The 20000-nt window shown below is 34.8% G+C and overlaps 1 protein-coding gene across 7 annotated transcripts in view; it reads left to right on the top strand.

Annotated features, from left to right (window-relative positions):
* The window catches only part of LOC144970878 (uncharacterized), a 38865-nt gene that overhangs the window by 10838 nt on the left and 8027 nt on the right, over positions 1–20000 (top strand). For all 7 annotated transcript variants that reach the window (XM_078911006.1, XM_078911009.1, XM_078911011.1 and 4 more), the window contains 3 exons: positions 13491–15175; positions 16926–17013; positions 17760–17939. In XM_078911006.1, coding sequence (XP_078767132.1) covers positions 13491–15175; positions 16926–17013; positions 17760–17939 — 1953 coding nt within the window. The remainder of the gene's footprint in view (positions 1–13490; positions 15176–16925; positions 17014–17759; positions 17940–20000) is intronic.

The following is a 20000-nucleotide window of genomic DNA, read 5'->3' as shown; positions in this document are numbered from 1 at the left end:
AAATATATTCTGAGCGTTTATATAGGGCAATATCCGCTTAATTCTGTGCCCCCCCCCCCCCCCCTGCCTGAACCCGATAGCACAGGTCATGGTGATTCAAAGCTGCTAGAAGCTGTAGACAGTAAAAAGTAATGAGCAAAAATGAATAAAACAAACAGATCCGTAAAAGAACGAAATACCAAACACGGAACGTTTCGAGCTCAAACTCTTCTTCAGCCAAAAACAAAAACAGTAAGAGTATTAAAACATCACATAAAATCCAAACAGGCGGTAGAGAAATATTTAGCACGGCTGCCAACAAAGTTTCTCATCCGGTCAGTTGTATCTACGTTAGCAAACGTTAACACACTAATTCATACGAATACATAATATATTTTCAATTGAAAGGCAATAACCAACATAAATATTGTCAACCATGACATCAAGATTGAAATTATAAAAAAAAAATAAAACCCATTTTATCCAAACCTACATTCATTGTTATTCAGATTCACCTATAACTTGAGCTTTTAGATAGCGCAGTATCCACTACACTTGCTCAAATCGTTTACAAAGGGTCCCTGACCAACAGCAACAAGTAACAAGTTGAACGAGACATGACGTCTGTTAGGTAATATTACATTTTTTTCGGACAGAGACAACGCTGTTTCCTGCCAGGTACTCATTTTACACATGAGTACGGTGAGATAATGTGAATAAAGAGCCTTTTCCAAGGACTCAACTAACTATGCGCCGAGCGAGGCTCGAACCCAGGACCTTCCGATCCGAAAGCGAGTGTCATACCACAAGACCACATAGCCGCACATCTATAAGATATCCCATACCATCCTCTGTTGATACATGGGTCCAAATGTTAATATTAAGGATTCAAGTTCAAAATACGAAGAGTTATGGTGCATTTGCCGTAATCTGAAGAAACAAATTTTGAAAATAAATTGGTCAGAAACAGGGCTGATCAATTAAAATGAACTTCATCTTCTTTAAAAACTCTCAAACCTGTTTTTATTAGTAATGTATTTTTTTTAATTGTTTTTTTTTTGTTGACTGAAAAAGGGTTTTGTGTCCGAAAAGTTCTGTGTTTGGTATATTGTTCTTTTTTTAAAGCTGTTATAATTCATTTTTGTTTATTAATTTTACAGTTCACAGCTTCTAGCTTCTTCGTATCACTTTGTATTGTTATCGTGCTATTATATTGTACTTACAGCTTGGAACATAACATAACAATATATATCATGATAAGAGGTGCTTGGGTCAAAAGACCTTTGAATACCCTGTGACGGAAAAAATACATTTAAAACAATGCCTTGAAATGATCAAAAGCCTAGTAATAGGGAACAATGTTGTGATATCAAAATACTGGTTTCAATCGGCTTAGAAGGTTCTGGGTTCGAGCCTCGCTTGGCGCATAGTTGAGTCCTTGGAAAAGGAACTTTACTCACATTCTCTCACCGTACTCAGGAGTAAAATGAGTACCTGACCGTTAACAGCGTTGTCTCTGTCAGAAAAAGATTGTAATATCGCCTTACAGGCGTCAGGTCTCGTCCTACATATTAAGTGTTGTTGTTGGCCAGGGACCCCTTGCAAAGCACTTTGAGCAAGTTGAGTGGATATTGCGCTATATAAAAAAGCTCAACAAAAAAAAGGATGAAACCAGTCTTCCAGAGGACTTAGTAACATACGTTGTGCATCTGATCTTCTGGTTTCATAATAATGGCATCTTATGTTCTTACCTAAATAATAGTTGGTCGTCAATAAAGATCATCCATCCTCGCTTTATTACGTCCCGTAATCATAAGAATCTGACTAAACACCCTGCTACTAAAAGAGTTATGCCATCTTATGATTCAATATGTAACCTATTCATTGCTAGTCCCCCGAGGGACTGTTTACACACTTCCAATGAGTTTTGAACCGGAAGAGAGGAAGGTGTGGCGTCATGACTTCACTTCCCATTACGATCAATCCAAAGAGATAATAATTTACCTTTACCCTATTTATCAAATTGCTACATATTTCAAGTTATAAAGATCCCTATCAATTGTTGTTTTGTTTTTGTTTTTGGTGTTTTAAAAAAAAAGTGATGTAAAGTTTACAGTGTTTTAAATACATAATCTGTTTTTAATCTTTATTTTTATATCATATATTTATTCAAATTTCTGTTTCTCTTAACACGCTAAAAATACATTTTCAGTTTCGCGTGACTTAAATTTTCATACTACTTGTATCTTTTAAAATTATCTTTTTGGTCTTATCTTTCTTTTTTTTCTTATAAGAACTTTTTTTATGAACTGATAAAAATTTTAATTAAGATATACAGATTATGAGCTCCCCATCTTTTACAAATATTTAATCGCTACGCTAAATGCATTTTTATTTAAATTTGCCACTTGTTTTGATTGCCAAGAGATACCACACACATATCTATAAATCCCCATTTTTAAAAATATAAAACTTTAGCTGATCGAAGTTTTCGCAGTTTGACATAACAAATATATTTAAGATAAGATACAACTTATCTTGAGCGCCATCTTGCCTTCCGTTCACATGAAAAGAAAAATGGCAAAGATTATAAGAGAGATAAAATGTCATTATTGATAAAGGGCTATAAATTTTGAATGAGATAACGAGGCACAAACCTGACTTTCGTCCAATTGATTTTGTACACGCAATCAAAGACGGTGGATCGGTGTAAGGTATCACGTCTTCTATTCACCAAGGCCAATTAGAACACGAAACATACCTAATTATATTGATAAAATGACTTAAGACTCCAACTATTCACAAATTTTAATCTCCTTTTAACAAATAATATGTCTTTTGATAAATTTAATGTCAAAATGTTATGTTGATACTTTCGGGTCAATCTGCAGAACGAAGAGAGCAAACTTCTACAAAGGTCTAGGATTTTCTGTTTAATGTTCACAATTTTCTTTGACTTTGTTACAAGCGGCGATACAGTCATGCCAGTTTGTAATCCTCTCCCCATTGCGCCTAAAATGTTTTGTTATTGGTTACGTATTTTCATTTTGCATTCTCATCACAACCCTCTCAAGCATAATACATAAATACAATATAATAATAATATTCCCTTTGAAAAACAATCCCCAAAAGTATTTTTAATAACGAAAAACAAACAAACAAACAAACAAAAGCAACAACAACAACAACAACAACAAGAATCCAACCCCCTCCCCTTTCCACTAAAACGCCTACAAAATAAGTATATAAATAAATAAATCAGTAAATAGAAAGATCTAAACAAATAGAGAAAAAAAAAAACACCCAGTAACCTATCCTAAGCGCTGGTAATTTCACGTCAGGGAAACCGGGATAAACTTCAATCCTTTGGGCCTGATGACTCTGAATATATTCTGTAACGCTGCTGAGGGCAAACAAATAGTCACCGGAATCAATAAGAAAAAGAGTTATTCTGTAGAAGCTTGCATGACTGAATGGTATCTGGAATAATTTCCGTCAAATTTCCTGGGTGGTCTAAATTTGCGTGTTTGACTTGCCTCGCTACTCAACGACCTATGTCGTTAGTGATTAAATATTGAATAGTTTGGTTCAAGTCAAGTTAAATGCAATAAACTCACTTATATATCTGATTTCTAACTACCTCTAAAGGCTGTTCATTACAGTTTTTCTTTGTTTTATGACAAGATGAACTGAGCTTAAAAGAAAAATGAAGAGGTGTCGAAAGTAATATTGTATTCAATATTTTTGTATTTAAATCTCGTTTACTTGTTGGGGGTTTGTTTTGATTTTTCATTTTTTGTTTTTTGTTTTTGTTTTTTTTCCGCTTGTTTTTTTTTTACTTTTTACTTTTTTGTTGTTGTTGTTGTTGTTGCTTCCTTTGCTCTATCTTTTTCTTTTATCTTGTTATAATTTTGGGGGTCCTTTTTAAAACAACTGAAGAGGCCATTTTCACTGTCCTTTTTAAAATAGAATTTGCATAATATTTTAAAGGTTTACTTTGACATGCTGCTGGATTGAGATAGTTGGCTTCACATCCCGATATAGCTAGATACGCATAGAATATCAATGCGATTTGTAAATCCTAATATCCAACAGCTATCTCAGCATGATACATTGCAATATGTCACGTGACAAAATCTCACCTGTCCCCTTGGCGAGATGTAAATCAGTATCACCCACATGAAGACAATGTCCCTCAAACATCCATCAAATTGCCACAACTACCTAACACCATAAAAACACCAGGATACGCAGTTACATTGAAATAGCAGCAGGACTATTTTTACTGAAGAAATTGATTCTTAATCGCAACGTCATAATGCTGTTGAGGGGCGTGTCCGACTTAACGCCGTGACACTGGCGGACCCAGCAATTTCCATCAATAACTTGTTCTCCATTAAATGGTCGTGGGTACACAATGAACTAGGGATTAGCGCATGCGTTCAATCCACGGGTAGCGGGTATGAAATTAGGAGAGAGGATTATCTGTCATCTGGTAAGATTATATGGTGGCATTTTCTGGTGCAGAGGACAGATGACTTTGTTACAATGATAATGTATGGTAAATTATGCGTATAGAATGTACTTTTATATAGCGCCTTCAATCAACATTTGATAGACTAATACCATCAGACTAACATAAATAACTTCTAGAAGTGAGTTTTAAAAAACGTAGGTATGCAAAGTTGGTCCGCTTGTTTTCGACATTTTGAGAAGTTATTCCGGGCCATTGTTTTGGTGCCAAACCATAGACTTTTGGATTATTTAATCTCAGAGAAACGGGTGAAAAGTAAAATCCTTCATTATTTTTCTCCAAGTTACATAGCATGGATGTTCTTTTTGTGTCAAACGAGTCGGAAACGACTTTTTGTATACATTCTAATATTATTATGTTAAAACGATATTATGTCGGGATGAACTTGATTTATCAAATCAAATTTTAAGCTTAACTTATAAGATTTAGCATGACTCAAATGACTTTATATAACAGAGTGAGATTTGTTTCTTATGCTTAAAATGAAAAAAAAATAAATTCTTATTTTAAAAAAAATATGTATACATATTTGAATGTAGATTCCTTCATTAAGTTCATTGCTACATCACATATTGATAATATGAAGGATCGCTTATATTGTAGTAAAGGACCGTCCCAAATCGTATGATATCGTGATATTCTTTCTATACGAAAAGACCTGAAAATTTTGACTAAGAATGTCGTCATGTGATTGTCGGTGACGTCCGTTGTGTAAATAGCCAATAAATTGTCTGCCCTTGACGTTCATGTCCCCCCCCCCCCCCCCCCCCCGGTCCCCCCCAACCTCCAAAGGTAGCATAAGAAGAAACGCCAGCTTGGTGAATGATGATAGAGGTGAAATTGTTTGGTATTGGGTGGGCATTGCGAACGGTTTGGTATCATTGTCATAAAGTATGTGACTCACCACCTCAAACCAGTATGTCATGCTGGGGTGAAGCTGAAACCAAGAAGTGATTTTACAGTTAAAATGACGAGTAATCTGAGATTTGTCTATTTAAGCAATGATACCCAATTGTCTTCAATGTAATGATATATTATGAACTTAACCCATGTTCTTACTTAGCAGTATAAGTTCGATTCTTCGCATTACACCGTTTTGAGGCGGGAAGTCAAAAATATATAGTAGACCAAAGATAGAAATATCACATAATATTATCGTAGCATATAGCTTCTCTCTCTCTCTCTCTCTCTCTCTCTCTCTCTCTCTCTCTCTCTCTCTCTCTCTCTCTTTCTCTCTCTCTCTCTCGCTCTCTCTCTCTTTCTCTCTCTCTCTCTCTCTCTCCCACTCTCTCTCTTTCTATATATATATATATATATATATATATATATATATATATATATATATATATATATATATATTAAACACACCAAAGCACCAAAGACTCATATAAAAGACAACTCTATCATAGAGTAGTTAAAATTGATTTACAATATTATACTCAATATAAATAGTACGAGTAGCAACTTAATCATTCAACGCTATCAGCTGAAGTATCACGTCAAATTTGTCGTAACTAAACTAGACGCCCATTTCATTGAGTGCTTAACCATTTCGCGATTATCAAGGTTGAAAAAATAAAAAAGTCGGGTTTTCAATGGCTATTATATTATTACTTTTCGAGTAGACACAACGTTTCACGCTCAAATAGATAATTTATGGTTTAGAACGACGTCGACTTATTTGCAGATCAGATAACCCAAATGGTTGTGGGCTCATAGTTGTAATGGAAATACTCTCAAACCGTGGCAAAATAGTAACCAAGACAACAATGTTAAAACAAGTCAATAATTGCGCCCGGTTATCAGACCTGCAACTATGAGCACGTCGGTTTAGAATATCCAACCAATACCATCATTTTTAATTTGCATCGAGTAAGTTTTATACCGCATGGTGCGATGAATTTAAGACGTCGATTACTTTTACTGGTTGGCACAGTGTCGTATCAGCGTTAATATATATTATAGAGCTTCAACAGGTCGCCTAGAACCGTATTTCAATTAGATAGAGTACAAGTCGCCTTTTTGTAGTGACACTCATCAACACGAAGAAGAAGAAGAAGAAGAAGAAGAAGAAGAAGAAGAAGAAGAAGAAGAAGAAGAAGAAGAAGAAGTAGTAAGAAGTAGAAGAAGCTAGTAGAGAAGAAGGAAGAAGAAGAAGAAGAGAGAAGAGGAGGAGGAGGAGGAGGAGGAGGAGGAGGAGGAGGAGGAGGATAAGAAAAAGAATAATAATATAATAATAATAATAATAATAATAATAAATAATAAATAATAATAATAATAATAATAATAATAATAATAATAATAATAATAATAATAATAATAATAATAATAAAAAGAAGAAGAAGAAGAAGAAGAAGAAGAAGAAAGAAGAAGAAGAAGAAGAAGAAGAGAAGAAGAAGAAGAGAAGAGAGAAGAAGGGAGAAGAGGAGAAGAAGAAGAAGAAGAAGAAGAAGAAGAAGAAGAAGAAGAAGAAGAAGAAGAAGAAGAAGAAGAAGAAGAAGAAGAAGAAGAAAGAGAGAAGAGAGCAGAAGAGAAGAGAAAAGAAAAGAGAAAACGTGTGTTTATGTGTTTGTTAGACAGACAGATAGACAGATAGATGATAGAGATAGATAGATATATATATATATATATATATATATATATATATATATATATATATATATATATAGAGAGAGAGAGAGAGAGAGAGAGAGAGAGAGAGAGAGAGAGAGAGAGAGAGAAGATGAAAGGGGAATGAAACGAAGAGTGAGAAGAAAACTGAAAAAAAAAGTTCGAAAACGTTATAACGCACGATAAGACCGCTATTTCTGATCTTTAACGCTGCTGGGAAGTTGATCAGCCTGATAGTCTAAATAATTGGAAAGAATTGTTACGTTGTAAACATTGTTTTCAAAAACAGATTATGGTGTCGGCGCCATTTATCTTTCTCTTTGTTACCCCGTCACTGGAAAATTGGAATTGAAATCCACTTGAAATGAGAACGATCGGTATCATCATTGTCAATGGATATTGTCCTCAGTTGAACTTCATATTTTCAAAGAACGATTCATGGGCAATGATGTAGAATCTCTACAATCCTCGATGTGCCATTTTACGATTAATTGATTATTTACAACAATAATAAACAATATTCTCTCTATCTCTCTTTTCTCTCTCTCTCTCTCTCTCTCTCTCTCTCTCTCTCTTTCTCTCTCTCTCTTTCTTTCTCTCTATCTCTTTCTCTCTCACTTCTCATATTTTCTCTTTCTCTCTATTTTTATCAGTATCTTTCTCGCTTTTTTCACATCACTCTCTCCCTCTCTCTCTCTCTCTCTCTCTCTCTCTCTCTCTCTTTATATCTATCTATCTCTCTCTTTCTATCTATCTATCTCACTCTCTCTCACTCCCTCTCTCTCTCTCCCTCTCTCTCACATATTCTCTTACAAATACAACCACACGCTCATATCCAAACATGCAAACACCTATTTCTACCTATCCCTATCTCTCTCTCTCTCTCTCTCTCTCTCTCTCTCTCTCTCTCTCTCTCTCACTCTCTCGCTATATACATGTTTTTAAAAATACACTTAAAGTTCATTTTGTTGCATCTGCTACATCCCGGAATGGTACGAGATTGATGCGACGGGACACATATTTAAAATCATTCTGGTCGAAATGAGCTTGGGGAAATCCATTGACTTATCTTTGGCCATCGCAGTTATAGGTACCTACTACCCATACCGCTCTTCAAATTGTTTAATCAGCCATATTTGTTATCTTCCCGTTACACCTGAACGGCGAGTATCCATTCATCTCTCAAAAGAGGATATCCAAAACCACTACCTGTTGAAAACTGGTCAAACTCAAACAGTGTCAAAAGGAAGATGGTAGGTGGTTGGACTTTTTTGTTACTATGTAAACCTATCACCTTTTGCAATCACTCGACCGACAATTTGTCTCTGCAGTTACGGGCGCACACGCTGGGGGGATGGCAGAGGACCACAAACCGTGATGAATGGGCCAAAGCTGAAAGAATACAAGTGGTGAAAGGAGAGAGTCTTGGAGTAAACCACACAAAATGATGGTATAACGTATGCCCTCTTGGCAGGGCGTCTGTTTGTTAATACTTTCACAATGTCCTGGCATGGAATCATAAATAAATAAGCTATAAACATCCGCTAGAGTCCAACCTAATGATGATTATTATTCACAGACAAAAGTCTTACCGGTTTTGATATAAAATAGTGTAGCATTTAATAGATGTCTTTATCGTAGAGTAGAAAGTTGAACGATGAAAAGGGAGACAATCTCACAGTGGGAGAGATAAGATCGTCTAGACCTACAACAGGATGTTAGGTATAGTCATTTTACTGTACTGCCGTATTATATTCTGAATTTTTAAAAGACACGTTTTTAAATTTTTGTCCAGAAAACTCATCCTTCAAATATAGAAGATTAAAGTGGACTTCAAACCTTCTCACACCTGGGATTTCATGAAGTCCGAGGTTTGAGAATTTATTTAAAAAGGTGAGGGTAATTTAAGTCTTTGATATTTGAAGAACGAGTTTTTCAGCCAATTAAAAAAAATGTGTTGTTTTTTTTTCTTCAGAGTTTGAAAGTGTATCTAATAGGCTTTATTGTGGTTATGAAAACTTATATAAATAAATAAGAGTCAAAAACGGAGGCTAGCACTATCATAACCGCATAAATATATTCTCAAAGGACAGATATAGTATTAGATATTTAAATATTTTTTCGACTTTAATTTTTGTGGATGATTGTCTATAATTGAATAACTTTTCATTATTTGACTAAGGGAAACCAATGAAAACGAAATCGTTCGGTAATTTTTCTAAATAACTTGATATCTAGTTGTTTCAAATGTTTGGAAAATTACTTTTTGACACATAAACACACAGGCATATATATATATATATATATATATATATATATATATATATATATATATATATATTCATGCCTGTGTGTGTGTGTATATGACAAACTCACACACACACATACACACACAGAGAGAGAGAGAGAGAGAGAGAGAGAGAGAGAGAGAGAGAGAGAGAGAGAATGAATGAATGAATCTAGTAAAATTTAAGAATTACCAGCTACTGTGGCATTAAACAGACCACAACAAAAACTGCAAACTATCTACCCTTTACACTTTAGATAAAATTCGAAGCTAGAGAAACTAATAATAATTTTTCACCGCACCGTCGATTCCTCTCGTTAGAATGTTTTTGAAAATAACGTTACAAATCGATAAATATACCGTTATAATGACGGATACCTCTAGACAGCTTGGTTTTGAATTAAAAGAAGACAGGGGGTTGTGTGGTTGAGGGTTTAAGAACCGCAAGAGAGAATAACATACAATTAAATGGTATGTAATTGTGATTTTAACAAAATTGACACATGCATGCCCCAGCAGGCAATGAGCAGTTATTCTATTGTTATATAACGGTTTCATTATATTGAGTTGAAGAAAATTACGCTACAAAGTATTATGACAACCGACGTGTGAAGTTTAGATGAGTTCTGATAACCAGTTTTATAAAGAAACCCTTCAGACTTTTGTGAATATCTATAAAGGAAATAGGGTAGAAAACAGCATTGAATCAAAAGAGATCTCTTAAAAAGCAATTAGAATCAAATATTTTTAAATTCTAGCAATAACAATGAAAATAAATCTTGTTTTTCTGTGTTGAGAATATCGTCACCACAATTATTAGAGAGAGAGAGAGAGAGAGAGAGAGAGAGAGAGAGAGAGAGAGGGGGGGGGTTGATAGATAGATATATAGATACAGAGAGAGTGAGAGAAATATATATATATATATATATATATATATATATATATATATATAGAGAGAGAGAGAGAGAGAGAGTGAGAGAGAGAGAGAGAGAGAGAGAGAGAGTTGGAGGGGAGGGAGAGTAAAAGAGAAATAGAGGGATTACTAATATAGTAATAGTACCTAATGAAAATTACACAACGCAATACTACTACTACTACTACTACTACTACTACTACTACTACTACTACTACTACTACTACTACTACTACTACTACTACTACTACTACTACTACTACTACTACTACTACTACTACTACTACTACTGCGGTTAATAATGATAATAATAGTAATAATAATAATAATAATAATAATAATAATAATAATAATAATAATAATAATAATAATAATGATGATGACGATGATAATATGATAATGATGATGATGATGATGATGATGATGATGATGATGATGATGATGATGATGATGATGATGACGACGACAACGACGGCGACAACGAAGAAGACGACAAAACTGTTATACTTAGATTGACATTAAAATTGAGACTATTGACCTGAAAAAATCCTACTTGAAATGGAGGTAAATGAAATATTTTCTTTTGAAACGATGGAGAAAAGGCTGAAAATGGACCATGAAAGTATATATTATTATAATATATACTTGTGGCCATTTCTAGCAGAGATTATAAATCTTCAATGCTTTATAATTCTTATTTACCTGAAATAAATGCTTTTACCTCTTATCTGATATCTTTGAATATAAAAAAAAAGTAAACGGACTCTAAATGTTCCAAGTGAATCTTATATTATTATCCCATGATTGTTGTTGTATAACAACAGTGTAAGGCTTGGACAAACTGTTCAGTTGGTTCTAATTTTCCGTATCTTCAAAGATGAAAAGATGCTATCATTATCTACTTGAAATGTAAACTGTTTTTCTTTTCTTTCTCTCTAGTCTTTCATGTTAGAAAGAAACTCCTCCCCCATTGTCGTCAATGCTTTTAGGCCAGGAGAGATAATCACCAGTTCGTTTCCGAAGACACCAAATGCACTCGAGGCATTGCCTATAATTATAGTTTTAACACAAGACGTCTTCAAAGAATACGCCCATCGAGTAATGTACCCGCTACCTCCCAAATATACAGCAAGCTTGTTTTCTTGCTCAGTGGAGTTCTTCATTGTCATATTTATTTAGAAAGTCGTTGAAGAATGAGAAACACGATGGTCAATTACAATTTTTAAAAACCAAATTCTATAAACCTAAGCAATATATAAAATATTATATATATTAAATATATAATAATATATATATATATATATATATATATATATATATATATATGTTGTGTGTGTGTGTGTGTGTGTGTGTGTGTGTGTGTTAATAACATGTATGAGTCTAGAATCTTGATGACTAGAAAAAAAATCTTTGGGATTTATTTTGAGAGACAGTATGCTGCTATTGAGATGAAAAGCCCACGCTGTATCAGTACAGCTACATTCTTTGAGTATACTTTACGACAATTGGGACATTGTAAAAGTAAACTTTAAACTACTAGAAGCAATCGACAGTAATGTTGTTGTTTTAAAAAGACATACAAATTAGCAATTCTATTCCCGAAAAAAAACATGCTAAGAGACTTGCATTAGTTGTTGCCATATTATACCATTTCATCGTTCGTAACATACAAGCACCTCTATAGATCATCCTTATCATTCTGCTATTTACACAAACCTTTACAATAGTTTGTTTTCCATTTCCATTATTGTCCTCTTTATTTGAGACGGTTCTACCTGTCAGCGTTTTCCTAACAATAGAATTTCACGCTTTATCCATCGTTCCCCCTCTGGAACAATATCCACACCTTCCACTAAATATAGTCTCTCTCTCTCTCTCTCTCTCTCTCTCTCTCTCTCTCTCTCTCTCTCTCTTCTTCCCCCCGCCCTCCACTCTCTATTTCTGTTCAAGCTTCAGATAAATTACATAGTTATTTTACACTTCACCCATATCGTCCAGTGTTCCATCAACCGAACTGTCTCATTGAAAGTAGTTCCGGGTGGATAAACCACGACCATTACTTACCTAACGTCCACTCTCTGTCCGGGATGATCCCGGCATCAAAGAACGGACAAAAGATGCACCTGAGCGAGATGAGGATGCCATTCAACGCAATGGGCCTCATAGGGTTCCTAGGACAAGGATCTACTCAAGCGAGCGAGCCACAAACCGTTGCGTCTTAGTGGATCTTTTTCCACCCCAGTGCTCTAAGCCTGTCTGTTTGGTGTGTGGACACCTTACCGTTACCTCACGTTCTGTATAGATGAATGGGATGGGGTGGTCGTATCTATTTGTAATCCGTCGATCTATGTACATGTCTCTCGATTTTCATCCATTACTTTTTAAATATCTACCAATCTATCTATCTATCTATCTATCTATCTATCTATCTATCTATCTATCTATCTATCTATCTATCTATCTATCTATCTATCTATCTATCTATCTATCTATCTATCTATCTATACTATCTATCTATCTATCTATCTATCTATCTATCTATCTATCTATCTATCTATACTATCTATCTATCTATCTATCTATCTATCTATCTATCTATCTACTATCTATCTATCTATCTATCTATCTTATCTATCTATCTATCTATCTATCTATCTATCTATCTATCTATCTATCTATCTATCTATCTATCTATCTATCTATTTATCTATCTATCTATCTGTCTATCCATCTATCTATCTATCTATCTATCTATCTATCTATCTATCTGAATGTATACATATTTATCTAAAACTAAATATTATGAGCTTTGATATAGCCCAATATCGACTAAATGTGCTCAAACCGCTTTGGGATGTGATCCAAGCCAATAACAACACATAACTTAAAGGACGAGACGTGACTCTTGTAGGCGCTTATACATTTTTTTTCTATAGAAACAATATTATGTTTACCAGACGTGCCCTCATTTTACATCTGAGTAAGAGATTGTGAGTAAAGAGCCGTCTTCTGCGTTTTACACAATAGGACTAGAGCCCGAGTCAGCATACGAGTGTCATACGACCACAAAACCAGACATATATCCACATATCTATTATTTAAGCTTCCAGTTTATTCACCCTTTATGTACGGATGATTTATGTACGATTTCTTAATTCCTATTGCAGATGAAAGCACTCACAACAAAGAGCATACACTCAAAGTCAAGAGACGTCCAGATGGCATTTCTCTTTATCACAACGTGTCAGCATCATCATCAATGTCGTCACCCTCATCGTCCCCATCATCACCTGAAAGTCAACATTCACCTTTGCTGTTGTCTTCAGAAAAATCCGGGTACATCATGTCTCCACCAACAACGATTCCGGTTTTCACACCGAACGTTTTCCCAACTGTGTTTTCATCATTGTCTTCCATGCGATCATCAATTATAGATGATTCCCGACACAACATTGAATGTCCAGAAGCGACAACTAGCCTAACTACCAAAGCTAGAAAGACCTCGTCTTTAATGGAGGAAAGCAATCAAAATGTTGATGTTAGGCCATGCTCACACACAAGTAGAAAATCAAACAACAAGAAGTCCAAAAGAATCAGATCGTTTACCATCGCTAGTATAATGAGCAAAGCCGAAGAGGATAGCAACGAGGAGAGCACAGATGATAATGAATCATATAGTCGTGAAATATTATCTGCAAAGGACCTCACTAAAGATAATAAGGGAGATATCGATATATTCTCATGTAGAAATATTGAAAGTCATAACAGCAATACCCGCATAGAGTCAGACATAATAGTAAAAAAGGCAGCTTGCAACAGATCAAAAGATGAACGACTGTTCGTTGATCAGGTCAATAAGTATGGTGAAATCCCGGAAATTTCAAGAGGAAATCAATTTTCAACACAAATTGTCAAAGTTCAAAACTCTCCAATTTCAAAAAGACAACAAATGGACGAATCAAATCACAATCGATTTCAAACCGAAAACGATACCAAATGCAGTCGAATTCCTCCATTCTATAATCCCGATAGCTCCCAAAAGGAGATAACCCCAAACTTAAATTTTCCTTATCCCTTCATGACACAATCAAGACTGCTTCCCAAACCTCGACCAATCCGATATGACCCATTACCCTTTCATCACCATGCCTACCACAACGATGTCATTGACAGCCACAATGATCATCTTGCTCCTTTATTATATAACCTCCCATACCGTTTTCCTCGGATCCCATCATGTGACCCATTAAAACCCCCCAACCACGCACACAGTTCATTTCTATCAAGCGGTATTCATCAATATCAAAACAGCTTTCATTCGCAACTTTCAACAACAGCCAATACTACTATAAACGCCTCTCCAATTAACTCAATTCTAAAAGCAAACACACTTCAATCACAAATAGACATTAATAACAATAAAATTATCACAGGAACTGCTGCCATTACCTCTGACAGTATCATGAACAGCAACAACATAAATGAAGAGACAAAACCAACAGACTTAAACGCTCATTTCTCACCAACCCATACTCCAGTGGTTTGCAATATTTACCAAAACAATCCAAACCTTCTTCAACCATTATCCCCTCTTCACATCAAGACAAACTTACTGAAGACACCGAATATTGACCACAATATGACCCACAACACATTTTCCCCAAGCCAATCGTTTTACACGGCTCATCTTCCAATCCCTGGGTCATTGTCTAGTCCGGAAATTCTCGGGAATGTTTCCAGGAAGCGAAGTTTTGACCAGATGGTGAGGACTGGGGAAACTAGCGAAACCATGGGTGGAGCCAAGAATTTGTTAGGACTAGAGGATAAGAAGACGTTTAAATCTTTTCTTGAGGTAAACAAACTTTAAGGATCGATCACTACCATACCACCACCACCATCAGTAGCAGCAGCAGCAGCAGCAATAGCAGCACAACCACCACCACCACCACCACCACCACCACCACCACCACCACCACCACTACCACCACTATCATCATCATCATCATCATCAACATCATCATTATCATCATCATTATCATCGTCATCAACATCATCACCCTCACAATTAGCAACAGTTGCATAGACATTAACATTACAACGCCCTTCATCACTTTACAATTTTAGCCAGCAACATAAAAAAATCCTTTGATTTGCTCCTTCAAGTCTTTCAAATGAATGCCAGAGAGATAACATTCTTACGGTTGTTAACGCAATCAACGCGCGGGATCATTCACGATCCTTTCCAGTTTCATGGAATATCTGATGAATCGGTATGCTAACGGCCGCTAATGCAACAAGTTGGGGCTTTAGATATGAATCTGTAAACATGTTATGATGAATTACTTGAATTAGAAAAACAAAATGTAAATGGTTCAATGACCTTGTCTATGAACGGTTCACGATTTTCGCTCGGCAATTTAAAAAAAAAAAAGCAACAAAAAACCTTCCACAAAATCAATCTAAAATCACGCGCCTATTTTTTAATCACTTTTATTCCTTACTAAAGATTTTAACCAATAGCAATCTTTTTGCAATGATCATCAAAACAACAACAACAACAGCAACAACAACAACGAAAACAAGAAGAACAACAACAATAACATTTATAATCTATTCTGAAAAAAGGGTTGGGCGTCAACATTGTTCCGTACATCCCATTTAAAAGTTTTTGCTAACGAGCTCAGAATTAATAGTGAATTTAGAAATTATGAAACTTTTTTTTTTACTGATTGATGTACAAGTAACTTGCAAAACTTTAAAAATAAAATTAAGGGTATTTTTATCACCCGTTGATTCAAATAATTGATTATAAAATCTGCAAGGGCATAATTTGAGCACGCCTACATACTTGACTACAATGATCGATTTTGATTGTTGAATGCTCAAAAGATTCGTCTCGATCTCTGTCAATTTCCACAACCATCATCATCATCATCACCATCATCATCATCATCATCATTATCATACTTATTATTATTAATATTATCACAATCGTCGCATTCATCTTTTAATCATCATGTTCGCTAGTAATCTAATACATTATATATTACTGGCTAGCTACTAGCATCACTAGATAAATGTATTTTTCGAGGCTGCAGGACTTCGTTCAGCAGCTACGCGGACCTTTTTATGTTGGGCGCTGTCCGAGCCAGTATGAATAAATTTCCTCCTTGTACCTTTCATGATTAGAAGTGTGGGTTAGGAAAAGGCAAGCCTTGTCTGAACGCCGGGTTGGATCATCCTTCGTCTGGTCCCTATCCTGTTTCTGTTCCAGCACGATTGCATCCAAGCTGGTATCACCTTCAGGATCATTGGGGCACACAAGCTTCTGCACGACGGCAACATGCTGATCTACTACTACTACTACTACTACTACTACTACTACTACTACTACTACTACTACTACTACTACTAATATTAGAAAATGACGATTATTTTCTATTTACTTAAAAATCAAAACAGCCCACATTTCAAAATATAGATATTTTAAACTTCAAATTCAATTTTTGGCACCTTGTTCACTCTGTCAAAAACCAGTTGAGAATAAATGTCATATATTCTTTTTATCATTGCCGTGAATTCATCACTTTATATTCCTCCAGACTGCTGAAATCCGACTTGACTACATCAACAAGGGTCACGGAATCAAGAACCCTCTTCTTAGCACAGACTTCGGCAACAACAAAATAAGTACGTATCGAATATAAGGACTTCTATTGATGCAATGCGTTTAGTTTTTAAAAAAAACTAAAAACCTCCACCAGCCAGATATAACGTACCAAAACACAAAACAATGTGTAACCTTGAACATGTATTTATAGTCTTGAGCTTGAGCTTTGGTTAATACAATTTAGTTAGACCTACTCATAGAAATGGCTGGCAAAAAAACAATAACAAAGAGCTGAGTGGCGACAGTCTCGTTCCTTCTATAACTAGGATTCTTTTGCAGTATTAAAACAATATCCGACAAATCAGATGGAGGAAAGTTGTATACAAACGAAAATAAGATTCGATTTTGGTTTGTTATTTGACAAGATAGCGTCATCACAGCATTTCATATTTTAGTTGCGTTTCAGTTATTCTATCTTTCATATTATGGTATTTCACTCATTGACTGTTAATCTTCTTTTGTAATAATGATTTTACTATGTAATACTTATTGTAGATTTCGTTTCTTGTGAATTCTAAAAATATAAAATAAGATGAAATTAAGAATATGTTTTAGTTTAGGAACCAAAGTATTAAGAAAATTTAAAATATAAAATTAAGGAGCTGGCACAGGTGTGAGATAAAGATATCAACTAGTATTTTCAAATTTTTTATTGAGATAATCTTGTTCTTTCAGTAAATTCTTTAATTTTTAAATTCAGCTCCAAACATGCTTTTATTTGTTGATAACATTTAGTTTTCATGAGTTTTTTTTTGTCTCTTACAAGGTTTGTTGTCCCAAACCTGCACACTGCCATGTCCTATGTGCCAGATGAAGTTTGATACCAGCCGACACCTCCAAAGACATCTTAAAAGTCACAAGGAAATCAAACGGTTCTTGTGTACCTTTTGTGGCAAGGGATTCAACGACACTTTTGATCTCAAACGACACACCAGGACACATACAGGTAGCTTGGTGGCACAAAAAAAAAAAAAAAAGATTTAAAGAGCCTAAACTCTCTCTCTCTCCCTCCCTCTCTCTCTCTCTCTCTCTCTCCCTCTCTCTATCTATCTATCTATCTATCTATCTATCTATCTATCTATCTATCTATCTATCCTTCTCGACCACAAACACACACACACACACGCGCGCGCGCGCGCGCATATAAAGATCACGTGCCCACAAAACAAAGAACACTTATTATTGAATACGCTACATGAAATGTAAAATTTAAACAAGTTTTGAAATCGTTACAGTGCAAAACTATGCCCAAGTATAATTGGTTGTGTTCAAATTGCATTTTAATTTTTATAATAAGTTCGTTGAAACATGCTTTTGTCATAAACTGCAGAGAAAGCATAATCGAAATAGTAGTTTTTCATTTATTTATCTAAATGGGGAAGTTTTTCTAAAAGGTCTATTTAAAAAGTACCGAAATCGCCCAGGCTTCAGTTGCAGTGTGGCGACGATAGGTAAATATCAAGATTCGGAATTTAGTTTCGTGCATTGGAAAATAAGGAAATACGAAAAAGGGTCTCAAAACTGGACCCACGTGATGGGAAGGCAATGCCTTTTACACTCAGCCATATTACCTCTATTACTCACTGCTGACACTTTTTAATATTCGCCTCCTTTAATACAAAATATTATATCATTAAGATATTGTGTTTCACTGTGGAATGTCGGTTTGCATTTTACTATAAATTAAAACTTTACATGTTGAAAAAAGTATTAAGACTTTCATTGTTACAGAAATAACACAACGTGTTCTGGCCACCTCGAAATGAAAGGAATACGTGTATCATATTTTTCTCCTCAAAATCATAACAATACTTCCTGAATCATGCATAATCTGGGTATTTAATTCGTAAGACTGCTATCGATAGAATGAATAAACATTGTTCCTTTTCCTGCCGCATATCACATTTTATTCCACTCCTGTTCTTAGAAAATCCTACTATTTCTTTGTAAAATCATAAAATAATGTTGAGTAGTGTTTTCAATGTGTTAAAGAGACATTCTATTCAAAATATCACGATATTTCCGCTCACTTTTATTGGCTTAAATGAAAGACGAAGGAGACTCATGATTGACCATCTGAAACTCCCTTTTGTTGTGTGTACAAATCTAACGTAAATATCGTTGGGAAATCCAAGTGATATGTTTTGATGACGAAGCAAAGAATTCTAAAATGATCATTATAGATAAATTAAAATTCACTGCGAAATAATGCCTTCTACAAGTTACTGGTTACAAAACATCTGAGCATCTTACTTTGAGAGGTGGGATAAAGGTGTTTTTTTAAAAAATGACTACGGCTATATTATATTCGTTATTTTTGTCGCGCATTAACAATCACTCGCAAGCTGGTGTTGTAAAATGGCGCACTAAAAATAACTAATAAATCCAAAGCCAAAAAGAATCCTGTAATAGATTCTGCTCATGTACACAATCAACATTTTAGTCGCATCCATGAATTGCAACTGATATATCTAAAAGACATTGCATAGGATATTTTGAAAAACCAGAGGATAAATACCTCCATTGTATCCCATGGCCTGAATGAATTGTGTATTATCATTATTATTATTATTATTATTATTATTATTATTATTATTATTATTATTATTATTATTATTATTATTATTATTATTATTATTATTATTATTATTATTATCATTGCTATTATCATTTATTATTTTAAAAAACCCGTTTTATACAGGGCAATATCCACTAATTGACAACAGCAACATTTAACATGGAGGACATGAATCCTGAAAGGCGATATTATACTTTTTCGAGAGTGACCAGGCACCGGAGTGTCATACCACAACACTACAAAGCCGTGCACATAAAAAAAACAACTGTTGTATACCTAGATAAATAAGCTTTCAAAATTGACGTGTTATTAAGTTTGTTTTTTCTCCCGCTCGAAGCCAAGCAAAGACTGCTTTTCAAAGGCATAAAAAGATGGTGAAACATTTAATTGTCTTTGTGTATCACAAATGTATTCTTTTCTCCTAAATTT

Source organism: Berghia stephanieae, chromosome 4 (genome assembly GCF_034508935.2).
Source record: "Berghia stephanieae isolate SIO BIC M18660-M18661 chromosome 4, UCSD_Bste_1.3, whole genome shotgun sequence".
Lineage (NCBI taxonomy): Eukaryota > Metazoa > Mollusca > Gastropoda > Nudibranchia > Aeolidiidae > Berghia > Berghia stephanieae.
Note: the sequence above shows the minus strand (reverse complement) of the source record. Positions and strands in the feature narration are given on the sequence as shown.